This window comes from Ptychodera flava, chromosome 4, assembly GCF_041260155.1.
Source record: "Ptychodera flava strain L36383 chromosome 4, AS_Pfla_20210202, whole genome shotgun sequence".
NCBI classification, from domain to species: domain Eukaryota; kingdom Metazoa; phylum Hemichordata; class Enteropneusta; family Ptychoderidae; genus Ptychodera; species Ptychodera flava.
The window spans coordinates 48668153-48696027 of NC_091931.1; the positions used below are offsets into that span (position 1 = coordinate 48668153).

General features: G+C 35.9%; 1 protein-coding gene across 1 annotated transcript; it reads left to right on the forward strand.

Moving 5' to 3' along the window:
- The first annotated feature begins 42 nt into the window (after window positions 1-42).
- LOC139132040 (PAN2-PAN3 deadenylation complex subunit pan3-like) lies at window positions 43-20796 on the forward strand. The gene is made up of 15 exons (XM_070698418.1): window positions 43-362; window positions 6640-6746; window positions 7665-7701; window positions 10819-10889; window positions 11291-11456; window positions 12587-12855; window positions 13577-13739; window positions 14193-14351; window positions 15072-15188; window positions 15502-15615; window positions 16014-16258; window positions 17379-17518; window positions 17917-18111; window positions 18517-18655; window positions 19185-20796. Exons 1-15 carry the CDS (start codon window positions 182-184, stop codon window positions 19353-19355), a joined length of 2274 nt encoding a protein of 757 aa, XP_070554519.1. The 5' UTR covers window positions 43-181; the 3' UTR covers window positions 19356-20796.
- Window positions 20797-27875: the final 7079 nt, after the last annotated feature.

Sequence of the window (27875 nt, forward strand, 5' to 3'; positions counted from 1 at the left end):
AAACCGCTTTGGTACGAGGACATCCTATTGCGCGCGCACAGCTGAGACTTCACAATAAAAACAGCCCCAGTTTTAGAAAATGTTACCATCTTGAGTTTGATATCTTTATGAATTTTCACGCCCAAGTCGACAACTTCATGTTAGAAGCAGCGCGGGTTGCCCATCTCCACAAGCTCTAGCTATGAATAGTAATGTTGGCGGGCCTAAAAAGATGGCTGTATGTCGATACTGGGCGAACAATCGGACTTGTTTTTATGGAGATGATTGTCAGTTTCTCCACGATCGAGCACCTATGTCGGGTGGCATTTCACCTGGTAAAAATCCCATGAAAACAGGCATACCTGACAGATCGTCTAGGAGCCGTAAGTATCAATGTGCATTATGTCTTTCAATACAGTTTCTATCATTCTGCATCGTAGTATGGGATGGTAGTCCCTGGTTATTGACCGGATGTCACTTGTCAAAATCGTTTCGTTAGCATATTGTGCTTTCCAGTGCAGTAGTAAAAGCTGTAGCAGCCGCTAAGCGTCACTGTAGTCTGTACTCTTCAAATATTGGTGTCACCGTTCCACTTTTTGTCTCTACGAAACACGTAAATTGACTCGTAGGCGCCGCCATCATATATATGTCTGAACAGCTTCATATATATAATTAGCGAACGAAACGACATAGTTTGTTTTCATATAGATGTTGAGTTACTCATACAGAACTGCGTCTGTGCTACATCCATACCGATAGTAATATACGTATTGTAAATTATACTGAACCAGACACAGACCATTTGATAAAAGAGAAAAGCCGTGTATGTTATGAGTCCAGGTTCCCCGTGAGTAACAATATTACAAGCAACTGCCCAGGAGAACACAAAATCGACAGGTATTGAACCCCCCCCACCCCCCACCCCCCATTCCAAAATAGCTTATGTCCCAAATGTGCAAGTACTGATTTTGCTAATTCACACCGTAGTGACCTCTGCCATAACCAAAATCGAGAGGTTGTTCAATAGGCGGACAACAACACTTCACAACTAAGGCAAGCACTGCAAATACACAGTTAAATACACATTTAAAACGTATTACAGTGTTTACACAACATAACTTGTGATCATTTATAAAAGGGACTATAAGTGATAGGAATATTGACAATAGACAAAATTTATTAGATTCTACAAGTGTAATGATTTTTAGTTAAAGATTGATCAGTTGACGGTTAATAATGTAATTAATAACTTTAAAAAGATGAATTAATATCGACAGATAAGTTTATAGGGACTAATACACTCATAACACAGACACTACAAATTGAAGCCATTCCCCTTCATTTTATTTGTCTGGTTTCAATAAAAAAGCCTTCCAGCTTTCTGTACAGTAGTAATATGAAAATAACATGCAGAAAATTATTTCCATGGAAGTCATCAAAGAATCTTTATAGTACTTCTCATGTTTGCATTCATTATTCACAGTGTGTGGTCTGTAGTTTAACTCCACATTTTAAAATAGTTTCTACTGAGCAAGTTATAGTGTCTCTAAATTAGAGATATACTTGATCAGTCTTACCAGCCTAGTATACAATATTTGATTAACTTTATTTGATTACATAATAGAAGAAAGGTTACAATCAATTATTTATGTTTACAAATTTGTTTGGTACAGTATGAATCATTGTTGCAATTATTCTTGCAACATTTTTTGTTAAAACAGAAACCAATGTGTCAGGCAGCAAAGTTGTTCTCTTTGTCTCTAAAATGTCATTTTGCAAGTGTTGGCCTCTTGAACCTCTTGCTAACCATCAGAGCACTGGAGGGAAATGTGTTCCCTGTTTTGTTAATTTGACTCAGTATATCTCACTCCAATAGTGGTATATGCAATTTGCATCCAAAAAGTGAATCTTAGGAATATTGGTCATGTAATCAACTGTGCAATTTCCTTCCACCCGCTGACAGTAACTTCTCCTTCAGAAACTAACATGATTCATCTTAGTATTTTGCCCTCTAAATGCTCAATTCATCTTCCATTTCTCTATTTTGTTTACCAAAGCAGATTTATACATTAAACGATAGTGTCAGACATTAAACAATAATGTCACAATTTATTCTGTTGTAACTCAAATTTTGATGAAATCTGTTTTTCTCTAGTAAGTGATTTGAACACCAACGTTAATTGGAATCTGTGAAGTGCCTCAAGGACCATTTCAGTTATGCTGACTGAATCGTTTTGGAACCTTCAAGTGTAACATTCTCAATGATTCGAAATTTGTGAACAATTAATAAGGAGACAAATATAATTCTTGAAATTGTAATTATTATCTCGATCATAGAGTTGTGACAAGTGTTGTAATATCCATGAGCAACAAGTGTTTTGGATTGTGACATGAAAGTGAATCTAGCATGGTATTTCTTATCATGGTGATCTCTGCTACTAGTACAAATGTTAAACTGTTTGAAAGATGTTAGAGCTGGAATGATGATATCTACTTCAATAGCATCTTGGAAAAATTACATCCACAAACCTACAAAATGTTTTGTAGTAGACATTTTATTACAGTTAGCCATGAAATCAAAACCACATCAAGGTGTTTATGTTTTCCAAGTTCTGCAGTTTTTACATGTAGGTTAAAGATGGTTTTGCAGATTGGAAAGAAATTCAGGTGTATTTGCTGTGTTAGATATTTCCCAATGAACTGTACTGTGATTATTAAAGCATAATCAAACTATGTACTGAAACAGCTAATTCAACGAGCAAAAGTCTACTTTCTGAAAAAAGTTAATCTTTGTCCATTGTTTGAATACATAATACTTCTGACAACTATATTGATGAAGACAGTACACTGTTACATTTTCAATCATCAACTACTACATGTGGACCAAATCAAAGATACTAGACCAAATCAAAAATACTAGACCAAATCAAAGATCTTCATCTAAATATGATTTATGCATCACTGTATTTCAGCATACTTACATGTACTCCCCTATAAATGTAATTACATACACAACAGTATTTGAATCTATATTGTGTCGGAGAAGTATATGGTATAATGGTTCTGGTCAAAATGAGCATAACATGTTCATGTATACATTGTACTATATCTTCATTCATGTTTAATTATATTAATTGTGAGTAAAGGAGGACAGGCAGTGTTTCATCCAGGATGGCATTACCAGGGGGGATTTTCCCCCTTTACCAGAAAATTTAGGGGGATTTCACTAGTTCATGTGTTCTACCTGCATCTCTAAGGTGTGACTGGCACCATCTTATGGGGGCTGGTCTCCCCTTGACAAATTACTAGTGGGTGCCAACCTGTCAACAGAGGGGGAATCCCCCATCCCCCTGTCCAGAGGAAAACACTGAACAGAGTGTCAGTAAACAATTTCCAAGATTCATTGCAGTTGACAGTTATGTTTACATGACATATGAAACAGAAAGTGAAACTGAATATTCATTGATCGGAAAATTCATAAGAATCATTAGAGACGGGATTGGAAATATTCATGGTAAACAGGAGACCGTAAATTACCATTATTTCAAGTTTGAAGTTTGAACAGAACCTGCTGAAACAATAACAATAAGTGTGCAGATTTTGAAAGATATGAAGTTTCGAGTTGATAAAATTTTGAAAATGTAATGTTCATCAGTGTTGAAGTCAGAGCCTTGCAACAATGTCCCCAAAACGGAACCTGTTGTCCCGCATTTTCGCATACTATGGGTCACCCCGGGTGCACTCATGAGTCGACTGTGTTGGGTGTAGTCTCCAAATAATATCTGTTACTGACAATGATCTTTGTTTTGCATGATTATTTTGAGGCTTATATTTATGTGCTTTCAGAGCTGTAATTAAAAGTAATTAAAACGCTGCACTTGATAACATAACTTGCTTGAAGTCCGACTGACTTTGATTGGTGGCAGATACGGTATACTGCTACAGTAGCCTGAAATTCAAGCATAGCGACGCAGTAGCTTGAAATGAATGTTGTTCTGTGAAACTAACTTATTACAAAATTGAAGATTTGATTGACAACTGATGCATGTTGTCCCCAAAATGTGCAAAATGTCCTAAAAAATAAACGGTAGTTAGACACACTGTCCCCTGCTTTAAAATTCCTGGCAGCAACACTGGTCCATCCAAAGCTTCAGTACAGATGTAGCATGACACTTTCAAAATGAAATTTTGTATGGTTTTGTTTGTTTGGTTTAACCACTGCTTATTGCAGCAGTAATTTGTTTTATAAACAAAATCCAGAAAATTTCCAAATGATTATAGACACTCATATGTCTTGAAGGCCAATGCCATTAATTTGATACAAATTACAGCACATTAAAACATTTTCTTCTTTGGAGTTCATATGAAGAACATAAACATTTTATGATACAACTCCTGTTCAGTGTAAATTGGAATTTTAAACTGTCATGTTATAATAGATTGCAAGTACAGCTGTAATTGTCATTTAGTGCATGTCAGTTTATGTGAAAGCAATGCTATGTTCATAAATAAAATGTCCAGTGAACAAAAATGAGAGATAAATGTATCAAACAAACTGCCACATGTACAAATCAAGAACATCAGCTGTCACAGTAGTATAATATTTTGTCAATAGTTTTACTACCTACAGATTATCATTTGTACATAAGCCAATGTACAACCAATGATTGATGCTACCCACTTGTTCAAATCAAATCAGAGTTGTAATAAAAAAACTTCTAATCATAGAGGGCTGTTTTCACATCACAGTAGACTATATTCAGCTTTATATACATGTACAACTGTGTCTTACCGGTAGTTTTGAAGCAAAGAGCATGATACAAACACCTGTTGAGAATCTAAATGCATATTGTAAAGTAAAGTAAAGTAAAGTAAGCCTTTATTGAAATCGTATCCCAGTTGGGATCTTGATCATAAAGTACAATAAAGGTTTTGCAAAAAAACAACAATGAAAGAGTATATATAATATATATATAAAATATAAATAATTAATTAATTAATTGTATGTACCTCAAGTTTCTCTTTACCTGTCTGAAAAAAACTTATTCGAAAATTAGGTTCTGTAGTTTTGTTGAAAGAAAGTGAATAGCTTGGCCTTTTTTGAAGACACTGGCAGTGATGGTTGTACTTGGTAAAACTGATATCAGTTTGTAAAAAGGATCTGGAAAAAGGATATACATCATTTACATGTACACCTAGAAAACCATCAAACTACATGTATTCTGACCTCGGTGTACATTGAAGTATACATAGCATCAACGTATCAGGATGAGATACTGGTCTACATTTTCAGTGAAGCACTGATTGTTGTAGTACTGCTTTGTACATTGTATGCTGTATGTTTGTCCATTCTTTCACAAATGTTATGAAGTGTGACAGTCCTATTTGATTTTTTCCAGGAACTTTAACCTCTAGCCTGCCAGGCCTATCACTTCCCCATCTACTCACTAAAAAGCAGTATTAAACCGAAACTGATAGGCTGTTCCATCTACTTTGCATTGTATGTTAAAGCAGGGTAGGTCAGTGAAATTCATCACATGAATAGGGAAAGTTCATGTTAACCTATTTTTCCGGTGCCTTTATACAACTTCAAGTCTCTTTTAAAATGCAATATAAGGGACACGTTATGCCTCATTCCAGCTGTAACCACAGTGACCTGATGGTGACGTATGGACTTGGCAGAAGGCGGCTTAAAATGAAGAATAGAAAGATAGATTATAGATAAATGAAATGATGTGAAAAATGACAGTACCAATACATGTATTGTATATAAATTCATCAAATGTGTATTTGTTATCAATACTTGTTAATCTTTATGCACAATTAGACCAGTAGTAATGCTGTAATTGAGCTCAAATTTTGATAATTATCAAAAGTGGCTTTTTAATCCTCCATGTGGTAATACCAAACTGTACAAATGGTCCTGGCCATATTTGCCATACAATATACCAGTAGGGTACATTTTGTACATGGCTATACTGTACTGTAGTTATTCAAATAAATAAGCCAAGAGAGTTGCTTTTAATATCAGAGAAGTTGCACTTATTATTCAGTACTGCAGGGTATTTCCCCCACAAGGTTTAGGTCCTATGTAATAAATCCATACACCTTTAACTACTACCTCGTATCTCATCAGTTCTGATATAAAACATAAGACTATATATCCCATAGGAGCTAGTATGTAAAACTGTACAAAAGATTTATTTAGAGAGACCTGAGTTTTCAGCTGGTTGTGTATAGCTAATGTAGAGTCTCAGCTCATATAAATTTGTTCAAGACTTGTTGAGCCTGTAGGTTAGTATAGTATCTTCACAGGCTTGAGTGATAAATTTTTCACGTCAGGAAACCGAAGTCAGAAAGCTGTGTGATTTGTATGCAACATCTGCATAGCGTCACAGTGTGTTGGGCAGCCAGAACAGGTAGACCGTGACATGTACTTGTAGATTTCATGATATATTGGTATGAGTGCCCTGCTTGAAAACAATCACATGTTATGTACATGAATTGGTACAAATATGAATGATAGCATACATACATGTACACTTCAGTATACATTTCATGTATACTGAAATTACCACTGAGACAAGTCTGATTTACTGTCAGTTATACATGTACGTAATTTTAATTATTAATGTATTTGCCTCTATTTTTGGATTACAGTGGGAAATCCAGGAAGAGCTCAAGATCAATATTTCCAGTCACCGTTTAACAACATGAATATGGGAGAAACTAGCATGCCATTTCAACAAGACCTTTTGGGCAACTTTGTAAGTGTTAAGGTGTTGATATCACATTTTGAAAATTTATTTTAAAAATGTCAATCAAATAAAGTAGGATAAATGTGCTATATATTCATTGATGATAAAACCACTTATATAGCTGACATTTTATTTTGTAAACAAAGGTGACCTACTTACATGTAGCTATCATAACGTAGAATTTAATAGAATAATTTGGTTTAGGAAACATGAAGGAGAAAGAAAGAATGAATAATTCTAGTTTTTAAAGTAGACTATTTTACATATACATGTAGGTCCAGTGCTTTTCTTTCACATTGATAAAATTGAAAATATGTGACCCTGTACTCCTTGTACTGGTGGTGTGGTTAAGCAAATACTAGAAACTCGTCATGCATAGTTTCCGTTTTCTGGATATTTGTTGCCATAGTATTAAAAATTCACAATTTTGTCCCTGAAGTGCCGTTGTGCTATGGACTAGCTTTCCTTTTGTTACCCCTTGAATCCAAAAGAACCATGGAAACATTTTTTAGAGGACGGTCATGTGACATATTGTGCCATAAATTACTTCCAAGAGCTGATTATGTATGCATCATTTGAATCAGCCGTCAGAATGAAATGTTAAGGCTTTTTTCACAACAGCCATGATTTTCTGTTATTTACTTTTAGAAATTAGATTGAATTTAAAACAGCACTTTTATCCAGATTTTATCATAATTGCTCATTCTCATCATGACTTTGAAGAAATCTGTTGTATGTATGTACACAAAGCAAAGATGTCACTAAACATTAAGTTGCCTACATGTAACTGGCCAAAATCTGTTGTATGTGTACACAATGCAAAGATGTCACTAAACATTAAGTTGCCTAACTTGCCAAAATCTGATGCTGTTCAACAAAACAGTACAAGAATCAATTCACAGCAAAGTTATGATTCTTATCTTTCAGCAAATTGGCAAGGATCCTGGGCCGTTTCCCTTTGCAGGTAAGCTATCAATTTTTCCTACAACGTACACAGATGTGTCTCAAGTGTATAAAGTGTTCATGTGTGTGATTTTACTAATACTTATTAAGATGTTATTTCACCTTGTTGTCATATACATGTACAGATGTTTGGTTAAATGATAATATTTTGGGGAAAGAAATGTTTACTATATGCTGTCCAATATAGCAGAAAGTAAATAAACAATGGCAGAAAACATCACATTTGGAACTTATTTGAAATATTGTCACAATAATAGTATTTCAATTGCAGATGCATATATATCAACACCTGATTTGATTTGATTCTGATTGTTCTGAGCACAGTAATATCACCATAGGAGAAGGTAGTGGTCAGGGTATTTTTTACTTCAACATTTTTCTTTGATGATGACCAAGGTTTTCCCAATTTTCTTCACTGTGGCCTTAAACTTCAATTGGGAAAAGGTTCATTGATAATTATGCGTATATTCCACTATACTCTAGTTGTGACATCAGCCAAGTTTACATGTACAGTATATAGACAAGAACTACATCAAAAGGCTTTGCATCCATTTGGATTTAACTATTTTGGAATGATTGACAACTGATGTAGATTTGACATTTACACCATGTGTCATTCAGCGAATTCAGCAGTTTTCAAAATTAGTGAAATCACATTATTTTATTCGTAGAATGTCAAGTCCTTGGAGACTAATCATACTATGAATCTGGCCTGGACTCTTTAACCACTGTTTTCATAATACATTTTGTACTCTGAAAAACCATTTCCATTTAAAAAGAGAGAATGGGATGACTTTGTTAATTACTGCGAGCATAGAAAATTATAAATATCAGTGATGTCACAGTAAAATTGTCATTAAGTATCCTGTATAGTTGGAGCATGTACATGCACATTTGAATCTAAGGTTTTGTAAGGTCACATTTTGACGCAGAGTGATCAGATAATGAGAAGACCCACACAGCTGAAAAAGCATTCATTAAACTCTGTGCCTACTGAAGTAAATTCCCAAGTGAGGGTGGTGTCATGATGTCATTGCGCCTACCACTTGGAATTGAACTTTATAGAAGTAATCTTTGTAAAGCAGGTACATGTACAATGTCCATCATTTGTGACAGTATTGAAACTTGCAAGGTGTTCACAAATTTTCCATGTTGGCAACATGTTTTAGGGCAGTCATAGGTGTAGGTACATCCCCCTTCAGAGATAAAAACATTTTATGTGACAATGCTCAGTTGGTCAAAATAAGTGAGTAGCCAAGAAGAAATTTGTCAAATGTGTCACTGTAAGTCAAAACATGTAAATTGACAGTGTTGGCCAATTTTAAGGGGGATTGAAATTTAACAAAAAAATCAGAAAAAGAAATGTCTTTTCAAACAGAGTCTCGGTTTACATACTCACCTCTTCACTTGAAAATCATCATTCAGTCCTAAAAAAATTCCCAGATAGTAATGATAAAGCTAAACTGCCTCAACTTTGTCAACCTAAATACGTATCTTTGTCTTGCTGTAATTGCCATCAAAAGAAACGTACAGAATCAAATATTGAGTTGATTTGGCACATTGCATGTAACATGTCGTCAAGATTGTTTGACTGTCTCATAAAGAGAAACTGTTGATATTTTAAGTTTGAAGTTCTGGCATCTAATCTAAAGGATAGCCTTTATGACTGAAAACCAGTCATACCTTTGTTGACTTGGTAAATTCATGTTGACAGTGTGTTACAGGTGGCAGTCATCTCTGGATAGTGACACTTTCAAATCCTGAGCTCTGTCTCCGCCCATTTCTTTGTGTTTGATTCCAAAATAGCCACATGGTAAACAAGATTGTAGGAGTAAGTGTAGGTGTTGAAAAGGCTAAAGCCCATGGGGAAAAAAGTCGTGTCTGACAACAATAACACTTTGTAGAAATTGTACTATAACATTTTGTCTTTGGAATGAATCATCAACACAGTGTTGGCATCATTTAGAAGGTATACCAGTAGTACATGTATTGAAAGAAGAAGAGAATAACGTGAAAAGGACATTGAAATTTACATAAACAAATTGCAACACACTTTACAAGCCTCACAGTATATTTTCAGTGGCAACGTCTGTAGTAAAACAAAATCATATTCAGATAGGTTTCAGATGAAACCGCATATGATTTTTCCTTTTTTTCTGTGTGAAAGTTTTTGCACAGCATGAGATTTGGCAAAAATTTGTGAAAACTACCAACAAACTCACATATTTATATCAGTAAACAGTGCTGCCCTCTTGTTGAACCTGGTAGGATGGTTTATGAGCTTGTAGGTTATGACCCATGTTACTGTGCACTGTGCTGACAGTATAGTAACTTCTAAGGGGTAATGGATAGTTAAAACAAATGCATGACAAGGAAAACTCATTACGTTCAAATTAAGGGGAGGGAGTTCTCAGCTTAGCATATGCAAATGGGAGCTATTTCACCATGTACCACACTGATGCCATCTAGAGTACATGTATATTAGACTGTCCACACTCACTTGTGCCAGTGTAGCCTTTGACGGTCAGTGCAGTTCCAATCTGTCATGGGTCATAAGTCTGCCTATTTTTTGTGATGTTGGTACTTCAAAAAAAATAGTTTCAACATTTTGTCATGATTTAAGGAAGTTGAAATCACAATTTTGTTGTTAAATTCTTGCTCTACCATACTTTCGTTCAGTGGAGGGTGTTTAAGGTCAAACACAGTAACTTTTGTATGCATTGCAATTGTTTTGATTTATTCACGGTCCCTAACGGTGAGAATAAATCTTTCAATAAACAGCAATGTACTAGGGTGCCTGTTCTTTTCAAGTGTCTACCTGACCTAAATGTAAATTGCATGGTAGAATGTTTATTTCATGATTTCATATTGTAATTGCAAGGTTATGAATGTAGGTATTATGAGAAGAAGACTGCATCACTGTGTCTGTGTGTGTGAATCTAGATGAAGCCATTTATATCCTCCCCACCCCTGCCTAAACAACCCCCTGTATCAATCCAACAGTAATCATTAAAACAAGAGATTAATGATGTTGAAAAGGTTAAAATTATTAACAGGGGCCAACACTCTTTGTAGATATTAAGCGTGAAATCAAATGTGATACTTTGTCTGTTTCTAGGGAACTCCCATGGTGATCCACTAGTTGATGACATTGCCGGGCTGTCTATGAATCCTATGAATGATAAAAGGGTAGGTCAAATATGGGTTTGTCTTTCATGTTGTGCTAACACAGTTCACAAAACAACAAATACATCATGTAGCTGCTGTCACCTTATTTCATGAGCAGCTGGGATTAACATACAGTATTGCACTGGCAATAGCTCACACATGCCAGACACTGAAGTTGGACAATGTTTTTTGTTGTTTCTCTTCAAGTGCATTGATATCAATGGTCTTTAACACAACAGATTATTTTGTTTTATGTCATGTGAATTAAACTGTGTGTCTACGGTTCTTTTCATTGGGAACTTTGATGGACTATTACAAAATTATTATAACCTGTGTGAATAATCCCCATCCTTCACAGCAAATCAGAAATACAAAGCTGACCTACAGTACTTACGGATAGACACTATCTTGCATTTTTACAGGGGCAGGGACCAAATCCCGGAGCATTGGAGTTTGTGCCTGGTGCCAAAAACGTAGGAGGAAATGAGTTCTTACCAGGTGTCAGTGAATTTGTACCCAGATCCAAGTATTCAGCTGCCAGTAGTAACAACACATCTGTGTTTTCACCAGCCAATCATCTTACAGCTGGTAAGACTGCTATTGTTTGGTTCTAAAGGCATGATGCATGGGGGTGTACTCTGTGTGCAAACACGTCATTGACATGGATGATTGCAAGCTGAGGGTAATGTCAGTGAACATTGTAAGATGGACGCATTGATGTGTAATTGTCTAGTAACATGGTACTTGTTGCTGTCACAGTGTAGTTGTTACTGTCAAGCTTCTGATCAGTGTCTGGTATTTGTACTGTGGATTGTTGTCAGTTTGAAATATTTGATGATCCTGTTAAAGGATGCCATATTAGCCAACAAGACACTGTAGCTGTCACCTTGACAATATATCATAGATAGTTTATGCTCTGTTTTGAAACCACTACTTTTGTGTATATTCTGTAAATTGGCAACAATTGAACAATCAGATAGCTTTTAGTCAGGAGGTGTCAAACTTATCGTCTTGTAATCAATGCATTGAATGAACCAGTCAGTATCTCAAAAATATTTTATGATTCAGCTTTATCCGTACAAATAATGGATATTTGTTTATGAAATGGTCAAATCATGCAACTATTTGTCTCTGAACACTTGGTCTTTCATGATATTATAACTGTCAGGCTCAGGTAGAAAGCTTTCATTCTTCCATGTTCTATTTGATGGACAACCTAAAGATAAATTGACTGTTCAAACACAATGGATTATGGGTATCACTTTTCACAAGCTATTTGAAAAGAGACTTACATTTATGTCCAACATTTTGTTCCATTCAAAAAATAATACAAGGAATTCCAACAGGTGTGAATGTAAACAATTTTTAAAAGTCCATGGAGCATTTCAAATGATCATCAGACAGTATGAATTGATTTGGGTTTTCAATATTGAGAGCATGCAATGTAGGTGGATAAACAGTGTTTTTACCAAGATTTTGGAAGACAGGTTCATGGTTTTGGAATCCTGCTGTTATTTTTGTTATCCCTAAATACAATTACATTGATTTAAAGGAAAGTTTGTTGAAACGACTATGGAGCGCTGACAAGGTACCACACGTAATAGAAATACTGCAATAAATGTATGTTTTAGCTGGTATATATATTTAGAGAGTAATTTTCTTCTAAGTTGATGTAACTGTTTGATCATCAACATGTTCATGATCATCTGTATCCTCAGGGTCCAACTCATTCTCAGCTGCGCACTCGCCGCTTCACTCACCCAAGTTGACACCCACAGGGTCACCGACACTCAGACACAGGTCAAGGTCACCATTGCCATCAGCCTTGGACTTGAACCAAGTCAATGCTGGCACTCCAGGCAAAGCAGACGCACCCACAGTGCCTGGCACAGCAGCTGGACAATTACCAAGCCACATCCAGGAAAATATCGGTGGGACTACTTATTTCTACACACAAGAACAAATGCAAAATGCAAGACCTGCCAGTGTAAGTTTGTTTGTGTAATCTTTAATGATAAACCACTCAATGTAACTTCTTGCATCTTCTTTCAGTGCTTTTGGAAAGGTAAATCGACAGAAATTGATATATAACTAATCCTCAGTCCCATTCCTTAACTATGTTGATACAAGGTGCTTTTTTATCCAATAAAAAACATGAGAATGAACACCAAAACAAATTAAACAATTTCACTGAGATTAAGAAAGAGGCGGCAAATACATGTAACATATATTAAAACAGAAAGGTGATACTGATAAAAGACATTTGGGAGTATATATTGCAAATGTTTTGTTATGAATGTTGTACACAAACAAGAACTGGGAAATGAATGACAAGAAAAACAATTGCACTTTTTCATGCAAACTGTCTGTGCTTGCATTTGTTGTGCAAAATTTATTATACAGTGAAGGGATGATGTAGAGAACAGTGTAGTTAACAATGAAGATTCTGCATAAAACACGGGTCAAAACACATTTTTCGGGAAGAGAAAATGCAGTTGTTGAAATATGGACGGGTCTTGCTTATTTCGTGTGCTGCTCTAAAAGTGTTATTGTTTTATTTATTCGTTCACTGTTGTGCAATTGTATTTGTTTATGTATGGAGTGTGAAAATCATTGATTTGTAAATTGTAGTTTTAAACGCTGAGAAGACTTGTGTTTCTGTCAAAGATGGGTGAATAATGGTATGTATATGTATTACTTTGTTACAGGTGTACCCATCTTTCCATGCGTACCCATCAGAACCACCAAATATCAGCTACATGCTTCCTAAACCCAATGCACCATCATTCTTTGTCACTGAAGAATTAAGGCTTGATATCATAAATCGACATTTACAAACCATGGCTCTGGTGGACCCAGCCCAATTTCCAGGTAAGTATAAGCTTTCAGAACTTATCTGAATCTATCAGATGAAAATAATCATTATGATGACCTGTATGCGCAGTCTATACTTTCAAGTTGTGTGAATGAAGTAAAACATAGCCCTCTCTTTTAGTCAACGGGAGAGTAAACTAAATGACATGCGTAGCAGATATCATAATAGGATTTGTTGGTAGTGATATCAGAGTTTTATCAGTAATTTGTACAGATAAATATTTTTGTGAACATTTTGATATGACTTTCAGATCACTTACAGGAATTATGCCATGGCTATATTTTGTTACCTCTGTTGTGTAGAAGTATAAAAATCTTGTTTCAAAGGATTTGAACACAAGCTGCTATAATGAAGACAGGAAACACAGATAAACCTTGCCCCACTGTCTAATATCGCCAGCCTGTGTTTTTAGCATCAGTAATATCAGTTCTCTGCATTTATTGCAATAGATTTGCCAAGTGAAGTTGATAATTATCACAGCCTGTGCCCACTGGAAATCATTCCAACAAGTCCGTTAGAGAAGTCCAGTACCTTTGGCTATGTGACATCTTGTTACAAAGCTGTCAACAGTAAAGACTCCAAAACATACTGTTTAAGGAGAATACATGGTAAGCATCTCTTTTATCAATGGGTGCATGAGTGCAGTGCATGTCTATCTGCATGTCTGTGCATCCAGGTCATTGTCAGGAATATCCACACCACAAAATGTCAATACTGCACAGTATGTATATCTTTGTTGTCAGCTCTTAAAATGACCTAGAACATCTATGTTGCATTGCTCATAACTGGAAATATGATATAATGCGCATGTGGGACAAAATCTTTGTCAATAAAAGTGTGAATTAAATAAACCTGAACTGTAATCCAATTCTTGAAGTAAAACTCACCCAATTGTACTGTTAATCCTTTCCAGCTGGGCCCACCACCCATCTTTCTGCCAAGTCAGTAAAAAGCGGTATTGACGCAGAACCTATTTTTACTAACTCACCTGTCGCATATGAAACATTGTACCATACTTGTTTTTGGCTTGGCAGTTTGAGCACTTAAAAGCCACCTAAACATGGTGTGCATCCCTGCACGTTGCCGGCTGTTTATAAAGACGTCACTGAATTTCACCGACTTGGCAGGATAACAGCCCCCAAATGTCAGCTTTAGTGCACACGAAAATCAGTGCAAGTTCCACTTACTTAGCTCAATCGTGGTTAATGTGCACAAACTCATATCGCAATCTGTATATGAATCTTTCCCCAACACCCTTTAAACAATTGTATACTACTGTACTACTGTTGAAAACTTGTTTTTGTCTTTTTTCTTGTTCTCCTTTGCAGGTTTTCGTTTAGTGAACACGAGTTGTATGACACTTGTCGACATGTGGAAGAAAATCCAACATTCCAACATTGTATCTTTACGGGAAGTTTTCACAACCAAAGCCTTTGGAGATCTTTGTGAGTACCAAGAGCCTTCCTACTTAGTGAATTTTGTTTTAATATTGAAACTTTCTTGTAGTAATTTCATATGTTGTCTGCTAAGACTTCTACCATAATATGTTTAGATTTGGACCACTGTTTCAAGTTGTTTGTTTGAATGATAAAATGAAAATTGCCTTTCTTCATGTTGATATAGTTTCACAGAGTCATTAAAATATGAGAACAAGTAAGCTTATTCACTGAAGGCTTGTCATGTAAAGTGCAAAGTAAACAGAAAGCAGTACAAAAGTTTCTTTGAAATTCTAGCAATATTTTGTGTATTTGCTTTCAGCCTTGGTGTTTGCCCATGATTTCCATGCGGGATCTGAAACATTGATGTGTAAACATTTCAGTAACTCTAACATGGCAACCAAAGACCATCACATGAAGGGCAAGTATAACAAAGGTAAGTCAAACAAAATTGAAAAGACATTTGTATAATGCTAATCTCAGAGTAAAAATAATGCTACCAAGTCTGACTCTGAATAAAAGTGTGTTCTGTTTGCCTTTGCTGAATCTATACCTCATCATATTTGTTGACTGTTTGAACTCTGACCTCAAGGTGACCTTTAATATCTTGTGAAGATGTACATCCAGCTAAGAGTGAAAATTAATCTGTCTGTTAATCTATTCTGTTCATGTGCGATTGAGCAAATAGACTCCTAGTCAGGTAGCATGAAGACTACAGATGTATATTTTCACAATTAATCTGTGACATCACCCCACACATACAGTGAATCAGCTATATAGTCTCTGGTACGTTTTTGGCAATGAAAGAAATTTTACTCCATGTTGTTGTTTCAGGGATGAAAAGTCTACGTCAAAACAATGGTTTACTTCCAGAAAGTGTGATTTGGACATACGTCATCCAGCTTAGCTCAGCACTGCGAGCTATCCATGCAGCGGGGCTAGCCTGTCGGGTTATGGATCCGACAAAGATTCTGCTTAGCAGTAAATCTCGTTTACGTGTCAATTGTGTCGGTATTTTTGATGTCTTAACGTTTGATAATCAACAGTCCAATCCACTAGCTATGATGCCACACTACCAGGTGAGTAGCATTGCATGGGAGATGTAACACTGAAAGTGAGATGTAAAAAAAATACTGCAAGAGGGATGTAATAATACTGCAAGAGAAATGTACTAATACTGCAAGAGGGATGTAATAATACTGTAAGAGGGCTACAATACTGCAAGAGGGATGTAATAATACTGTAAGAGGGCTACAATACTGCAAGAGGGATGTAATAATACTATAAGAGGGATGTAATAATACTGTAAGAGGGCTACAATACTGCAAGAGGGATGTAATACTACAAGAGGGCAAGAGGGATGTAATAATGCAAAATGGATGTTATACTGTTAGAAGGGTGTAATACTGCAAGAGGCATGTAATTCAAATTTTGAGGACAGCAGAAAAAATAAAATATGGAATACTATTAATGTTTGATTCGTACCGGTGGAAATTTTGTCACAGATATTGCAATATGAACTTCCATGCTTATTCAGTTATTGGGTGTTTTTAATTTTCTCAAATGATGCATGTTAGGACAGTGACTCAGGATAAAAGTCACTTTTGGCCAATAAATGAGTTACATCCCTTTACATTTGGCATTTGATATCATGTTTCCATTCTTCCAAGCAGTAACAGAATCCAGCGCAGTCAATGTAGCTTTGTAATTGTCTATAATCAAAAAGTTTTCCATTGATAAAGATTCTAGCCTTAATAGCTATGGCAAGCCATGGTGAAATACTTTTAATGAACTAACTCATGATGCATTTTTGTAATCTTTCTGAACAATGAGGATTAAATTAGGTCATCTCACAGAATAATGAATGAAGCAAGTACAAATGAAGTTTACATTCAGATACTTTGCTCTTCACATTTTATACAGTATTTTGCCGTGTTACCAGAAGAATTAAACACACAGATGACTGTAACTTCTGCTCTGGCAGTTGAATCATGTCAGACAGGATACAGTCAGAAATGTACAAGATGTTAACCCTAAACAAAGGAAATAAGTAGTCCTTGAGAGTGGCTTGTTTGTAGGGAAAAAGTGGTTATTAAAGAAACATGGTGCAAGACATTATTACTATAATGATGAAATAATTGTGTAACTTCTTTGCTTTCCTTCTTTTTTTCCATTGTTCTTTCCATTTTTCCATGGCAGCAAGAAGACTTGGTTTCTTTGGGTAAAGTTGTTCTGGCATTGGCCTGCCACTCAGTACTGGGAATTCAGAGGGAAAACATCCAGTCGTCTATGGAATTAGTAGCCATGAACTACTCGGAAGATTTGAAAAATCTCATATTGTGAGTGGATAGTAGTTTCAAAAATGAAATACAACAGAGAATATTATATGAACTGTTTGTGTGTGTGTGTGTGTGTGTGTATTTTGAATACGTATGTTTATGCATATATTACTCGTGGTAAGAGACAAGGGGACCATATCGGTCTTGGTTATTTTATAAAACTCCTTTAGAGGCCATATTGACAGCAGAAGCTATCTGTTATCGCTGACTGAGCCATTCTGTTCAAATTATGGTGATGGCTTTCATGATCTACAGTAAGGATCGCTAGGTCCTGAATGAGCCTAGTTACATATTCCAACTTGAAATTTGACATTTTGAATGTTTATGTGTATATTTACATATAATAAATTTGCCAATCATGAAATTCCTTACCAGGTCTACATGATTTAATGTTTCAGATATTTGTTGACCAATCAGAATCGCTTGCGGAGTGTGAATGATGTAATGCCTATGATTGGGGCTCGGTTTTACACTCAGTTAGATGCAGCTCAAGCACGCAGTGATATCATTGAAGAAGATCTTGCCAAAGAAGTTCAAAATGGCCGATTATTCCGACTGCTGGCCAAATTGAACACAATATGTGAGAGACCAGAGTAAGTTAAAGCTCTATCTTGCTTAAATGAAAGTGTTATGATTTGTCCTGCTTTTTCTCTGACTAAAAGAGCAGTTTCACTCACAATAATTGTATTCAAAGTTCAATTTGTGTGAGAGCTGAAATGGAGAAATTATTAGACGTCTGTCACTTTGTGTTAATTTCAGTTATGAAACCAGTGCAGTCCATTGCTTTCTTTACTTTCTCAATGATGTCATTAAAATGTATGAAGCAACTGATGTCAGTTAGAAAACAAAATTTTGTGAAAATATGATATGGTAACAAGTTTAAGGTTTGATCTGTACTGTTTGTTTCTTTCAGTATTGACTCCAAGGAAGATAGTAATTAATGTCATTCTTGAACTTACATTTCATGACTGTTCAAATACCTTGTATCCTCTAATCAGATTTCAGATGGATCCGGCATGGTCTGAGACAGGGGATCGTTATTTACTGAAATTATTCCGAGACTATGTCTTCCATCAAGTGACAGAAACAGGAGCTGCATGGGTTGATATTGCTCATATCAACCAGTGCCTTAACAAGGTCAGCTGTTTTATATTTAGCACAGCTTGGCTATTTTTGCTCGATATGACTTCCAGAAAGCAAAATATAGAAATAAATTCTCATACCATTCTTCTAGGTGCTACCACAGTGGGTATCACCTGATTTTATCACACTTCAAATTTCTGTCGTGTCTATCTTTAAATGATGTATTTTAACATGGCACCAACGCTATCTCTTCATTCCTTTTAAAGTCACTGTCATTACCTTCTGGTTGAATTTGTGTGATGCTGTGTCAAAGTTGGAACCCATCTGGGTTCAGCCTAGTCCGTGGACCGTAGTACCCAGAGTACACCTCACCAAATTTTTGCCTGTTTCAGAAAAGGAGGAAATGTTGAGTTTGCCTCAGCCACGTACTTTGAATAATATAGATGATGTCATGCCTGGCTTAACCCTGCTATCTTTATTTTCTCTTATTTGAAAAGTTCCGCTGTCATTGTAACCAGAATGATACACTTAGATCTCGAAGGTGTAAAGCATAGATTTACTCAAACATTGATTGCTTCAACAGCTTGATGCTGGTGTGCCAGAGAAAGTGTGCCTGATGTCTCGAGATGAACAGAATGTTCTCGTTGTTTCCTATGCTGATCTCAAGATGTGCTTTGAGGCAACTTTTGCTGAACTCCTGCAATCAAACGAGACTGCTGCCCCCCACCAGGTCCCACCACAGCCGCCAACGTAACGGTATGCTTCCAAAGGTAGTTCACAGAGTATCAGTAATTTACAGTCAAAATTTTGCTATTTTTACTCACTCCAGTTTTTCCAGAAGACATTTGTTATTGTAACTATTATAAATTTTATGCTCCATTTAAGAGAGAAAAGATTTGAGATTCCCAGTTCTATAAGACATATTTAAATCATACTATTTTTGGATTTGTTTTCTTTTGTTCGGAAAATGTTGAGTCCTTTAAATGTCAAAAACCAAGCATGAAAACTGCCATCATTTCCTGAGCATGGCAAAAAGTTGTGAATTTCATGTCAGCTCTAGAGCCGTGGGGATTGCTCTCTGTCTGGTATCTGTCTGTCTGTCTGTCCGTGTACATGCTGTATAGAGATTTGCCATGTCATATTGAGTGGCAGAGTAATATGAAATGCTATAGTCAATCACGGATCCTATTTCAAAGAACATTTTACGATATAGAGCCAGACTTCAAACTCTACAGTGGTTTTAGCAAATTTATTACTGCTTGATAAAATTTCAGCTGAACACATCACTCATGCAAAAATTCAGATTTCAACTTCTTCATTCTGATGTGCAAGATGTTTGTGACCTTGTGCCAATCCAGTGAAGAATCTTGTGTCATACTTTACAATATTTCATATCAGAATATCAATTTAGACTGGCAAGTCCTCTACAATAGATCAGAATGGTTTTTGTTACTCTGAAGGTTAAGATATTGTTGTCCAGATTAGCTTTTTATAAAGTAAAGTGGAACTGAAGAGTCTGATAATCCATATTTTACCAGATAAGGTTTTATACATAAATATACTGCAATGTCTTTGAATTCTTCCTTCATAGAAACTGTATATTGCTTGTACAAAGTCTGACAACCTGTCTCTTAGGAGTTATCTTCTTCTGGGAAAGTAAGTGTAGGAGTGCAGAGAAAGAAAGTGTCAAAGTTATAAACTAACTTGTACTAGTATATTTATCAAGAAACAGATGGTATTTGCAGCAGTCATTGTCCCATCATGTTGTTTTCATTCTCCCTAAGTCATAGTTTGTAGACAGCCCCTCCAAGGTCATTGGGCATAGTCTTGTAGACAGCCTGTCCCGGGTCATAGGTCATAGTCTCATAGACAACCTCTCCTAGGTCATTGGTAATTTTCTCATAGACAGCCCCTGTGAGGTCATAGGTCATAGACTCATTGACAGCTTCTTTCTTCATGTCCATCATCAATTAAACTACATCACAAGGAAGTTTCAAGCTTCTCTTTCTGTTGCACAGCTTTGTGCTGATTTGACCCATGTGACCTACGACCTGACCCTTGACATGCACGTTTGATATTTTGAATGCAGAATGTACAACAGTAGTCACACTGCTACATGATATAATCAGGCCATGATCTGATTTTCAAAATGAAAGGTTTTATGATGTACCAGTCTTACTCTCAAGTGATTTTGGCAGTGATATTTGGAAAAGTTAGTCTCAATAGATAGAAATTTAGTAAAGCGTATAACTTCTGATAGATGCTGAAGCCAGGTGAGTTGAGGAAAGGAACATTGGCCGTAACTTTGTTTTCGGTGTTTAGCATTTCAGAAAGGATTGCATGGTTATCCTGTGTGAAGGATGGTAATTTCAAAGTTTTAAAGGTAATGAGGAAAGACCATTTAAGCTTTAAATACATATCATAATAATGGTTATTCTGATGGAATGATGGAATTGAATTCACTGGACAACCGCACAAGCCATGTTGACAAATTGAAAACTTTGCCTTACAACATGCCTTATAAAGTTACCTATTGCTCAAAACTCAAAAATAATTCTGAAACTTCCATAAATTACAGCTGCTGCTGTTCTTGACTGTCATAAATTGAGGTCATGCAAGGTCATAACATGACTGTAATATATATTTGATAGGAAAGTAAACTGATTTGGTAGGCAGCGAAATGAGGAAATTGGTCTGGAGATAAGACAAAACTTACTGAAATGAGTGCTGAGGTTGATGTTGCAAAGAACAATATGGATACCAACCTGACCTCTGGTCAAATGAAAATTTACTTTCCACTGAACATTAATGATTCATTTCTGACAATTTGATGACAGAGAAATCTCATCAGATCTGTGTGAGATGTGAAATTCTTGTACCCAAAATGCCAAACCCAAAGTAAGATTTAAGACCTTATGACATTACAAATAAAGGTACACGTAGTTTAAGTTGATCAGTAGTTATGGTTGGTCAGGAACTGTATCCAATTGAGGTAGTATGTATGGATAATAACATGTACAGTCTAAAATTGTCAGACTGAGCTTGCTCCTGTTGAGCCAGAGCTCAATTTTGTGTATGAATCCAATGACAGCAAATGTGAAACAAAAGTTTATTGCTTCTGTGGTACAGAGGGCGCTAGAGTAAGTGTATGCAAAGTAGCTGTACGATTTGCTGTTTTGAGTTGATCAGAGTCAGAGAGAATAAGAAATGTTTGCACAATTACTGTGCATGGCATACATTCCACAAAATGTTATCAGCATGTTATCAAAGCTTAAAGGAAACTTAGTATGTCAATGCTGATCATCTGAAACCGAAGTCTTAGATTAATCCCTTTGACTTTACAGTAATTTACCAGCATTTACTGCATTTGTGTTTGTACAATTTCAGGATCTAAGCGTCAAAATAACATTCCATCACAAACGTTACCTTATCTTGAGGCTTATTCTCTATAAGCTAAAGTTGAAGTTTGATTGAGAATTGCGATTTGTGTATTCAATACAGTAGTTGGAATATGGAAGGCATGCTGAGTTGTTACGCATTGTCACAGGGAGGGCAGTACATTAACTTGTAATAATTTGCACATGTCTGTTGTCTTTGCAACGCAGTTAGCATCTTCTTTGAGGGGCAGCCAAGACCAACTGATTGCAATTGGCACAAATTTTATGTGAAGATTTTGACAGTCTTTTACTATTATGTGTGGCAAAACATGGATAATATCGACAGCTGAAAGATTCATTCTCCTGTGTCATGTTGGAGATCAATGTTGATGTCAACGCTCTATTTCTGTTTTGTTTTTACTTCTTTATTTCTTGTTTTGAGAGACAGTACCAGACTATCCAAGATACCGGCATTTGCCAGGGAATTTACTTTACCCTACAGAAAGAGTACAGTTGGTGTAAAAACCAACGCATTTGGACAAAATATGAAATGGGTAAAAAACAAACAAACAGACATATTCACGCTACCTTAGGTCAGAAGTTTGCATTTTTTCATGCCAGTTCCTGATTTTTAATTTATAAGTATTGTATTTGATTAATTTTCCTGTAGACTCCGTAAATTTTATAAAATATTGGTAACATCTTATTTTTAATGTCATGATGATTTTAGTAGTTTATCTTGCAAACCTTGAAATAATTTCTGTCCATCCAGTACCTTGAAAACTATGTTTCACTTTTAAATATTGATTTTGTACTACACATCAATATTGTTAATTTTCTATAACCAATCAACCAAACAGTATAAAACCCAGATTTTCAACAGCATTTCTAGTATCCAAGGTGGCTCGTATCAAATTCATTTAATATGTACTGCTGTGAGTGTCCTTCCTACAGAACTCAATATGTTAAAAGCTGTTCAGAATTCTGAAGTTCTGAGTACTGAGTTGTAGGAGAGGTACCACAGACACATAGAAAGCAAGTTCATTGTCTTGAATATGTTTATCATGTAGTTAAGTCATTGTCTTTTACACTTTACTTTAATTTAAACAGAATTGTTTTTTTTTCTCCCCATCTTTTCACCCCATATCCCATTATAGGGTTCCGTTCATCATACTGAAAACAATGTGGAATTACCACAGTCTGGTTTGTAAAGGGTTTAACCTTTTCAGTTGTGTTGCTGGATGGACTAATAGGGAGTTGTACTGAAAGTACAGAGCTAGGCTTTGATTTACTTGGACTGGCCAAGCTGCTCAGTTTTATGACAAAATATAGGCCAACCTGTTTACAGTGGTCACTCAAGGGACCATGAAAAAGTGACCACTACATGAAGATAGCCTTTCTGTAGAGAGGTGCAAAGGTGTTGTCTGAATTAGAGTAGGTGATGCACAGAATAATATGGGATAGACCAAGTAGGGAAAAGATTAAATAACAGTTTTAATAGCATGAAAGATTCAGCTGTGTTAAAGATATTCTGCCATCTTTGCACTTCACCATCGGCCCTGGCGTAGTTTTGATGACTGCTGTAAAGTCTGAGAAGCAAAGTACAGCGGACGATAGGCTCACTTTGGAATAAAATGTCTAACTCTGACTACTGCTGTGTTCTATGGAAAAACTGTACTAAACGTAGGAGATACAAAAAATACTCTTTGATATTAAAATGCTGGCACAGGAATAAACATGTTGATATCTACATTTCTACATGTTGTTTTGTTTGTACCGTGAGATATTCAAATTCAGGGTTTCACTGATTAGCACGACAGGCTTCTCAAATATCATGACACTGATTTAGCCAGCATATAGGGCTTTTATTATCCAGTAAACTGTCAATGAATCCTATCCTTCTGACAAGGTCGTAGTGGAAATATTCAGAGATATATATCAGAGATGTTCAACTCTTCACATTCAGTCATGGTTGGGTTTGCAGATCGCAGGGCACCTACACACATCTGAATCTTTCAGTTTACACTGCTTGTCATTATTGTTGCAGTTGTAATTTTCCGTCAATCAGTTCATTGCCTTGGAAGGAACTCACAGAATTTTAACTTGTATTATGAATCAATTCATGCAGAACAGTCTCAGATTTTGTGACATCTCAATTTTGCAAAAATTTGATAAGAAATACTTTGCACAGGAGGGAAAATTAATGTGAAAACACCTCCATTGAATGGGAGCCAGGATGTTTTCCTAGAAATGTTATTACACTCTTCAAATCATATTTTTAACAAATCAATTTGAGTCTGTATGAAATTGCATGTATGGAGTCTGAATATGGAATATGCCTGCTTTTATTTTCAATATTTAAATAACAAACACCAAAAAAATTAAAAAAAAAAAGCACACTGCCAAATCTCTAGCAGAAGACAATGAAGCAAATATCCCATTATTTGAAGAGTTGCATGTTTTTATTTATATTTTAATGATCTATTTATCAGAAATTGCCATCACCGTAAATATTTCCCCTCAAGCCATTCAGTGAAAGTTTGCCTTCTGGAGTAAAAAAATCCAACTTTTTTTCCAGATAAAGTAAGGAAGATTCTTTAAGCATTTTCTGTGACTCTGGCAGAATGACAACTGTTGTATGTTTCTGTTGTTCTTGTTCAACCTGAGAAGCAGTTCTGGAAAATTCATCAGTGAGTTGTGTGTTTACTTATAAACCTTGATATTGGAATTTTAGTCATTTATTTGTTTTCATTTGGTTCCATCACATCACTGATTACGAAAAGATTGCAGAATGATACGCCCAATGAAATTTTGCTAAATTATTTGAAACACTGAAGGAATCTCAAAACTATTGCAGAAAAAAATTTAGACACAATGATCAAATTATTCAAACTATAAAACACAGTTGTCTAATGATTGTCATGAGGACAGCCTTCAACAAGAACTAGCTAAGTCATGAACTTTACACATTTACACCAGCAGAAAATAATATTAGAGCCAGAGTTCAGCACCAGTAAGCAACATTAGAAATCTCTCTCATCACCTATGTTTCATGTAAAACCTCTCTTCTCAAATGATTTGTACTCAGGGTCTTACAGTCATTCAGCAGGCTTGGTAGAATTCAAAAGTGTTCCCTTGAGTAGTTGGTCCTGATTTTGTAGCCAACTAACTGCAATGGTTAGTCCCAACAGAATTTCCATTTGTCCTGATTGCTCTTACAGATTTCATTATCAGTGTTTTTATGACCCAAACAAGACATTTTTATTGCCTTCTTTGACATTACAATGACTTCCATTAACTATTATCATTGAAAATCAATGCTCAACACCATCTTGTTAAAAGGATGGACAAGTTACAGCCTAAGGGCTTTGTTGTTTACTCTCTGGAACCTAGTATTTCATTTGCTTCCTCTTTTATTTTTTTGACATTGTCTACAGCCATCACGCCATATGTACAGTTTTTAGGAAATTGTGAAACGTTTGGTTCATCGGTGTTTACACACACTGTCAGCAGAGTTGTGATTGACCAGTGACACTGTCAGCAGAGTTGTGATTGACCAGTGACACTGTCAGCAGAGTTGTGATTGGCCAGTGGATGCATTTCACAGAGCAAAATTATTGCTACATGAGTATTTTCAGTCCCATACCTGTTCACAATATTTCCTTTTGGTTGACTTCTGATTAAACGTCAGACTCCATTACCCAGTTGAGCTCAGCTCAGTCCACAACACAGGGGCCTTCCTAGATATCAGTGTTATACTGTTGTTGTTATGTCAGATAACTGAATACTTGGATCTTCAAATAAACTGATTACACCGTGTGCAGTCATCAAGATGCAGACAATAATTTCATTGTCTATTGAAGCATTAATATCATACATTTGGTATTTTGAAAATTCTGCATGTTTTAGCATAGAGATGCTCAATCTGAGATCTGCCAGAACTTAGATATATTTTCGTCATCCTGAGAAACAGACAGTTTCAGTATAGGAGCCCAAAGAACTTGAATGATGAAGTGTAAAAAGAGGCTTTACGGGAAAAAACTTTATTTGTATTATGTCATCTTATTGTCTTTTATTTTAGCAGAGAACACTGTGTAAATCAAACTGTCTACAAATGAATTTCTTTATCTTGTTCCACAAATACCATTTTCATATTTTGAGCCATCTAATTTCATCTTATCATTTTCCAGACTATGAATTGTAAATTTAGGAAAGAAGAGAGAAATGTATGTTCTTCATAAGCTTACATGCTGTTGATTTTGGGGTCAAGCATGGAGACAATACAGATGGCAATTTGTGGTCACAGCGCCCTCTAGTGATCAGTACCCTCACATAGCCATGTTATGGGGTGGACCAAAGACAACCCAGTTTTCTCATTGAAAATGATTACAGCCAAACATTTTATGTCACTGTTCTGTTGAACTGTTTTCAATCCCAACAGTTGTAGTCTTGGTCTAAAAAGACAACGTACAGCCAGACACATCTATCACTTGTTATCCAATTTGATGTGTATGTACAGATAGACACTGAATGGTACAGATTGACATGCAAGCACACCAAAAAAAGGACAGGTTGAGATATAATTTGTCATTTTTAGTATTTACACATATAATCCCACAGTAAACTTGTTCCAAGTATGTACAAAATAGAAATTGGAAGAATGGAGAGACATGCCACTGTCACTTGTAAATCAAGATATTTTGTACAGAATCCAACCTTTTTCTGTAAACATTGTACTTTGCAATATTTTAATAAAATATGTGTGTAAAATAATGTTTCCGTGTCGTCTTTCATTTCAAGGGACCATTATATAACCAAATCATATGTTTGTGTTAATGAGAGATCAGATCACAACAGTCAACACATGAAGTGTATCTAATGATTTTGTCTAGAGGGCTCCCCAGTGGTATGCATGTAGTTTTTCCACTGATGAATAAATGGGAACGATATTTGTCCTTTGAACTCAGACTGTGAGAGGACATTTATTAGGTATCTTGTCACCAAGAAATTCAGAGATTACGTAAAAAATTAGCAATTTTGCCGATGTGTGATGGCAGTCTGGAATCATTTGGCCAGCTATGTCTGTATGTAAAGCCAGTGGATTGCCAGGAGGATGATTGCTCTCAAATTGTACAAAAGGTCACAGGCAGTTGAGAGTGTCATGTACTTAAATAGAGTGTAAACTTGGAGGGGACTTTGTGGACTGAACTTGATGAAATGTGGGTTGCCAAGACAACCATCGTATGTATAATGACTCTGCATCCAGCTTTGCAGATGAGCTTAAAGCACTGTAAAAGTAGACGATCATGATCACACGGACATGTTTCAAGAAAAGTAACTTTGGAAATCGAATAACATGGGGTTTCAATTAGAGGTTATAAACAGTCCGCTTGGGTATTTGGTTGCGAATATAAGACCTCTGGGTGAAAATTAGCATATTTGACAGGAAATAATCACCGAGCAAAGCAAGGTGATTACATGTATTTCAACCAAATATGCTAATTTTCACCCAACAGGCTTATATCAGCAACGAGATACCCGAGTGCACCGTTTATAACCTCATTATAATATGCTAAAGATAAATACAAATGGACAATTTCATTAAGCTTATTTGGGACCGAAGTTAGAACGAGGCCGGCCTGGGTTTAGGAGACATCTTCAAGACAAACCACTCCCTCGGAACCAATGTCATCCAATATCCAATCATTGTAATGATAGTAATTAATTATTAAAAAACCAAAAAGTCCACTGATATTCAGACTCTCACAGTTTTACAATTCTTTCAAATCTACCACTTGTTGTTCCAGGGGCTCAGTTTACATCTGTTGGATTAAGGAAATGTCAGCACTTTCAAAAGATGCTATTAAAACGTATCTTTGAGAGAACATTACTTTTCA

Bases quoted from the DNA above. Each gene is read 5' to 3' on its own strand.
- LOC139132040 (XM_070698418.1), top strand. From the start codon at position 182: ATGAATAGTAATGTTGGCGGGCCTAAAAAGATGGCTGTATGTCGATAC. The intron at 363-6,639 runs GTAAGTATCAAT...TTTGGATTACAG, and splicing joins TGACAGATCGTCTAGGAGCC to TGGGAAATCCAGGAAGAGCT. The intron at 6,747-7,664 runs GTAAGTGTTAAG...CTTATCTTTCAG, and splicing joins AAGACCTTTTGGGCAACTTT to CAAATTGGCAAGGATCCTGG.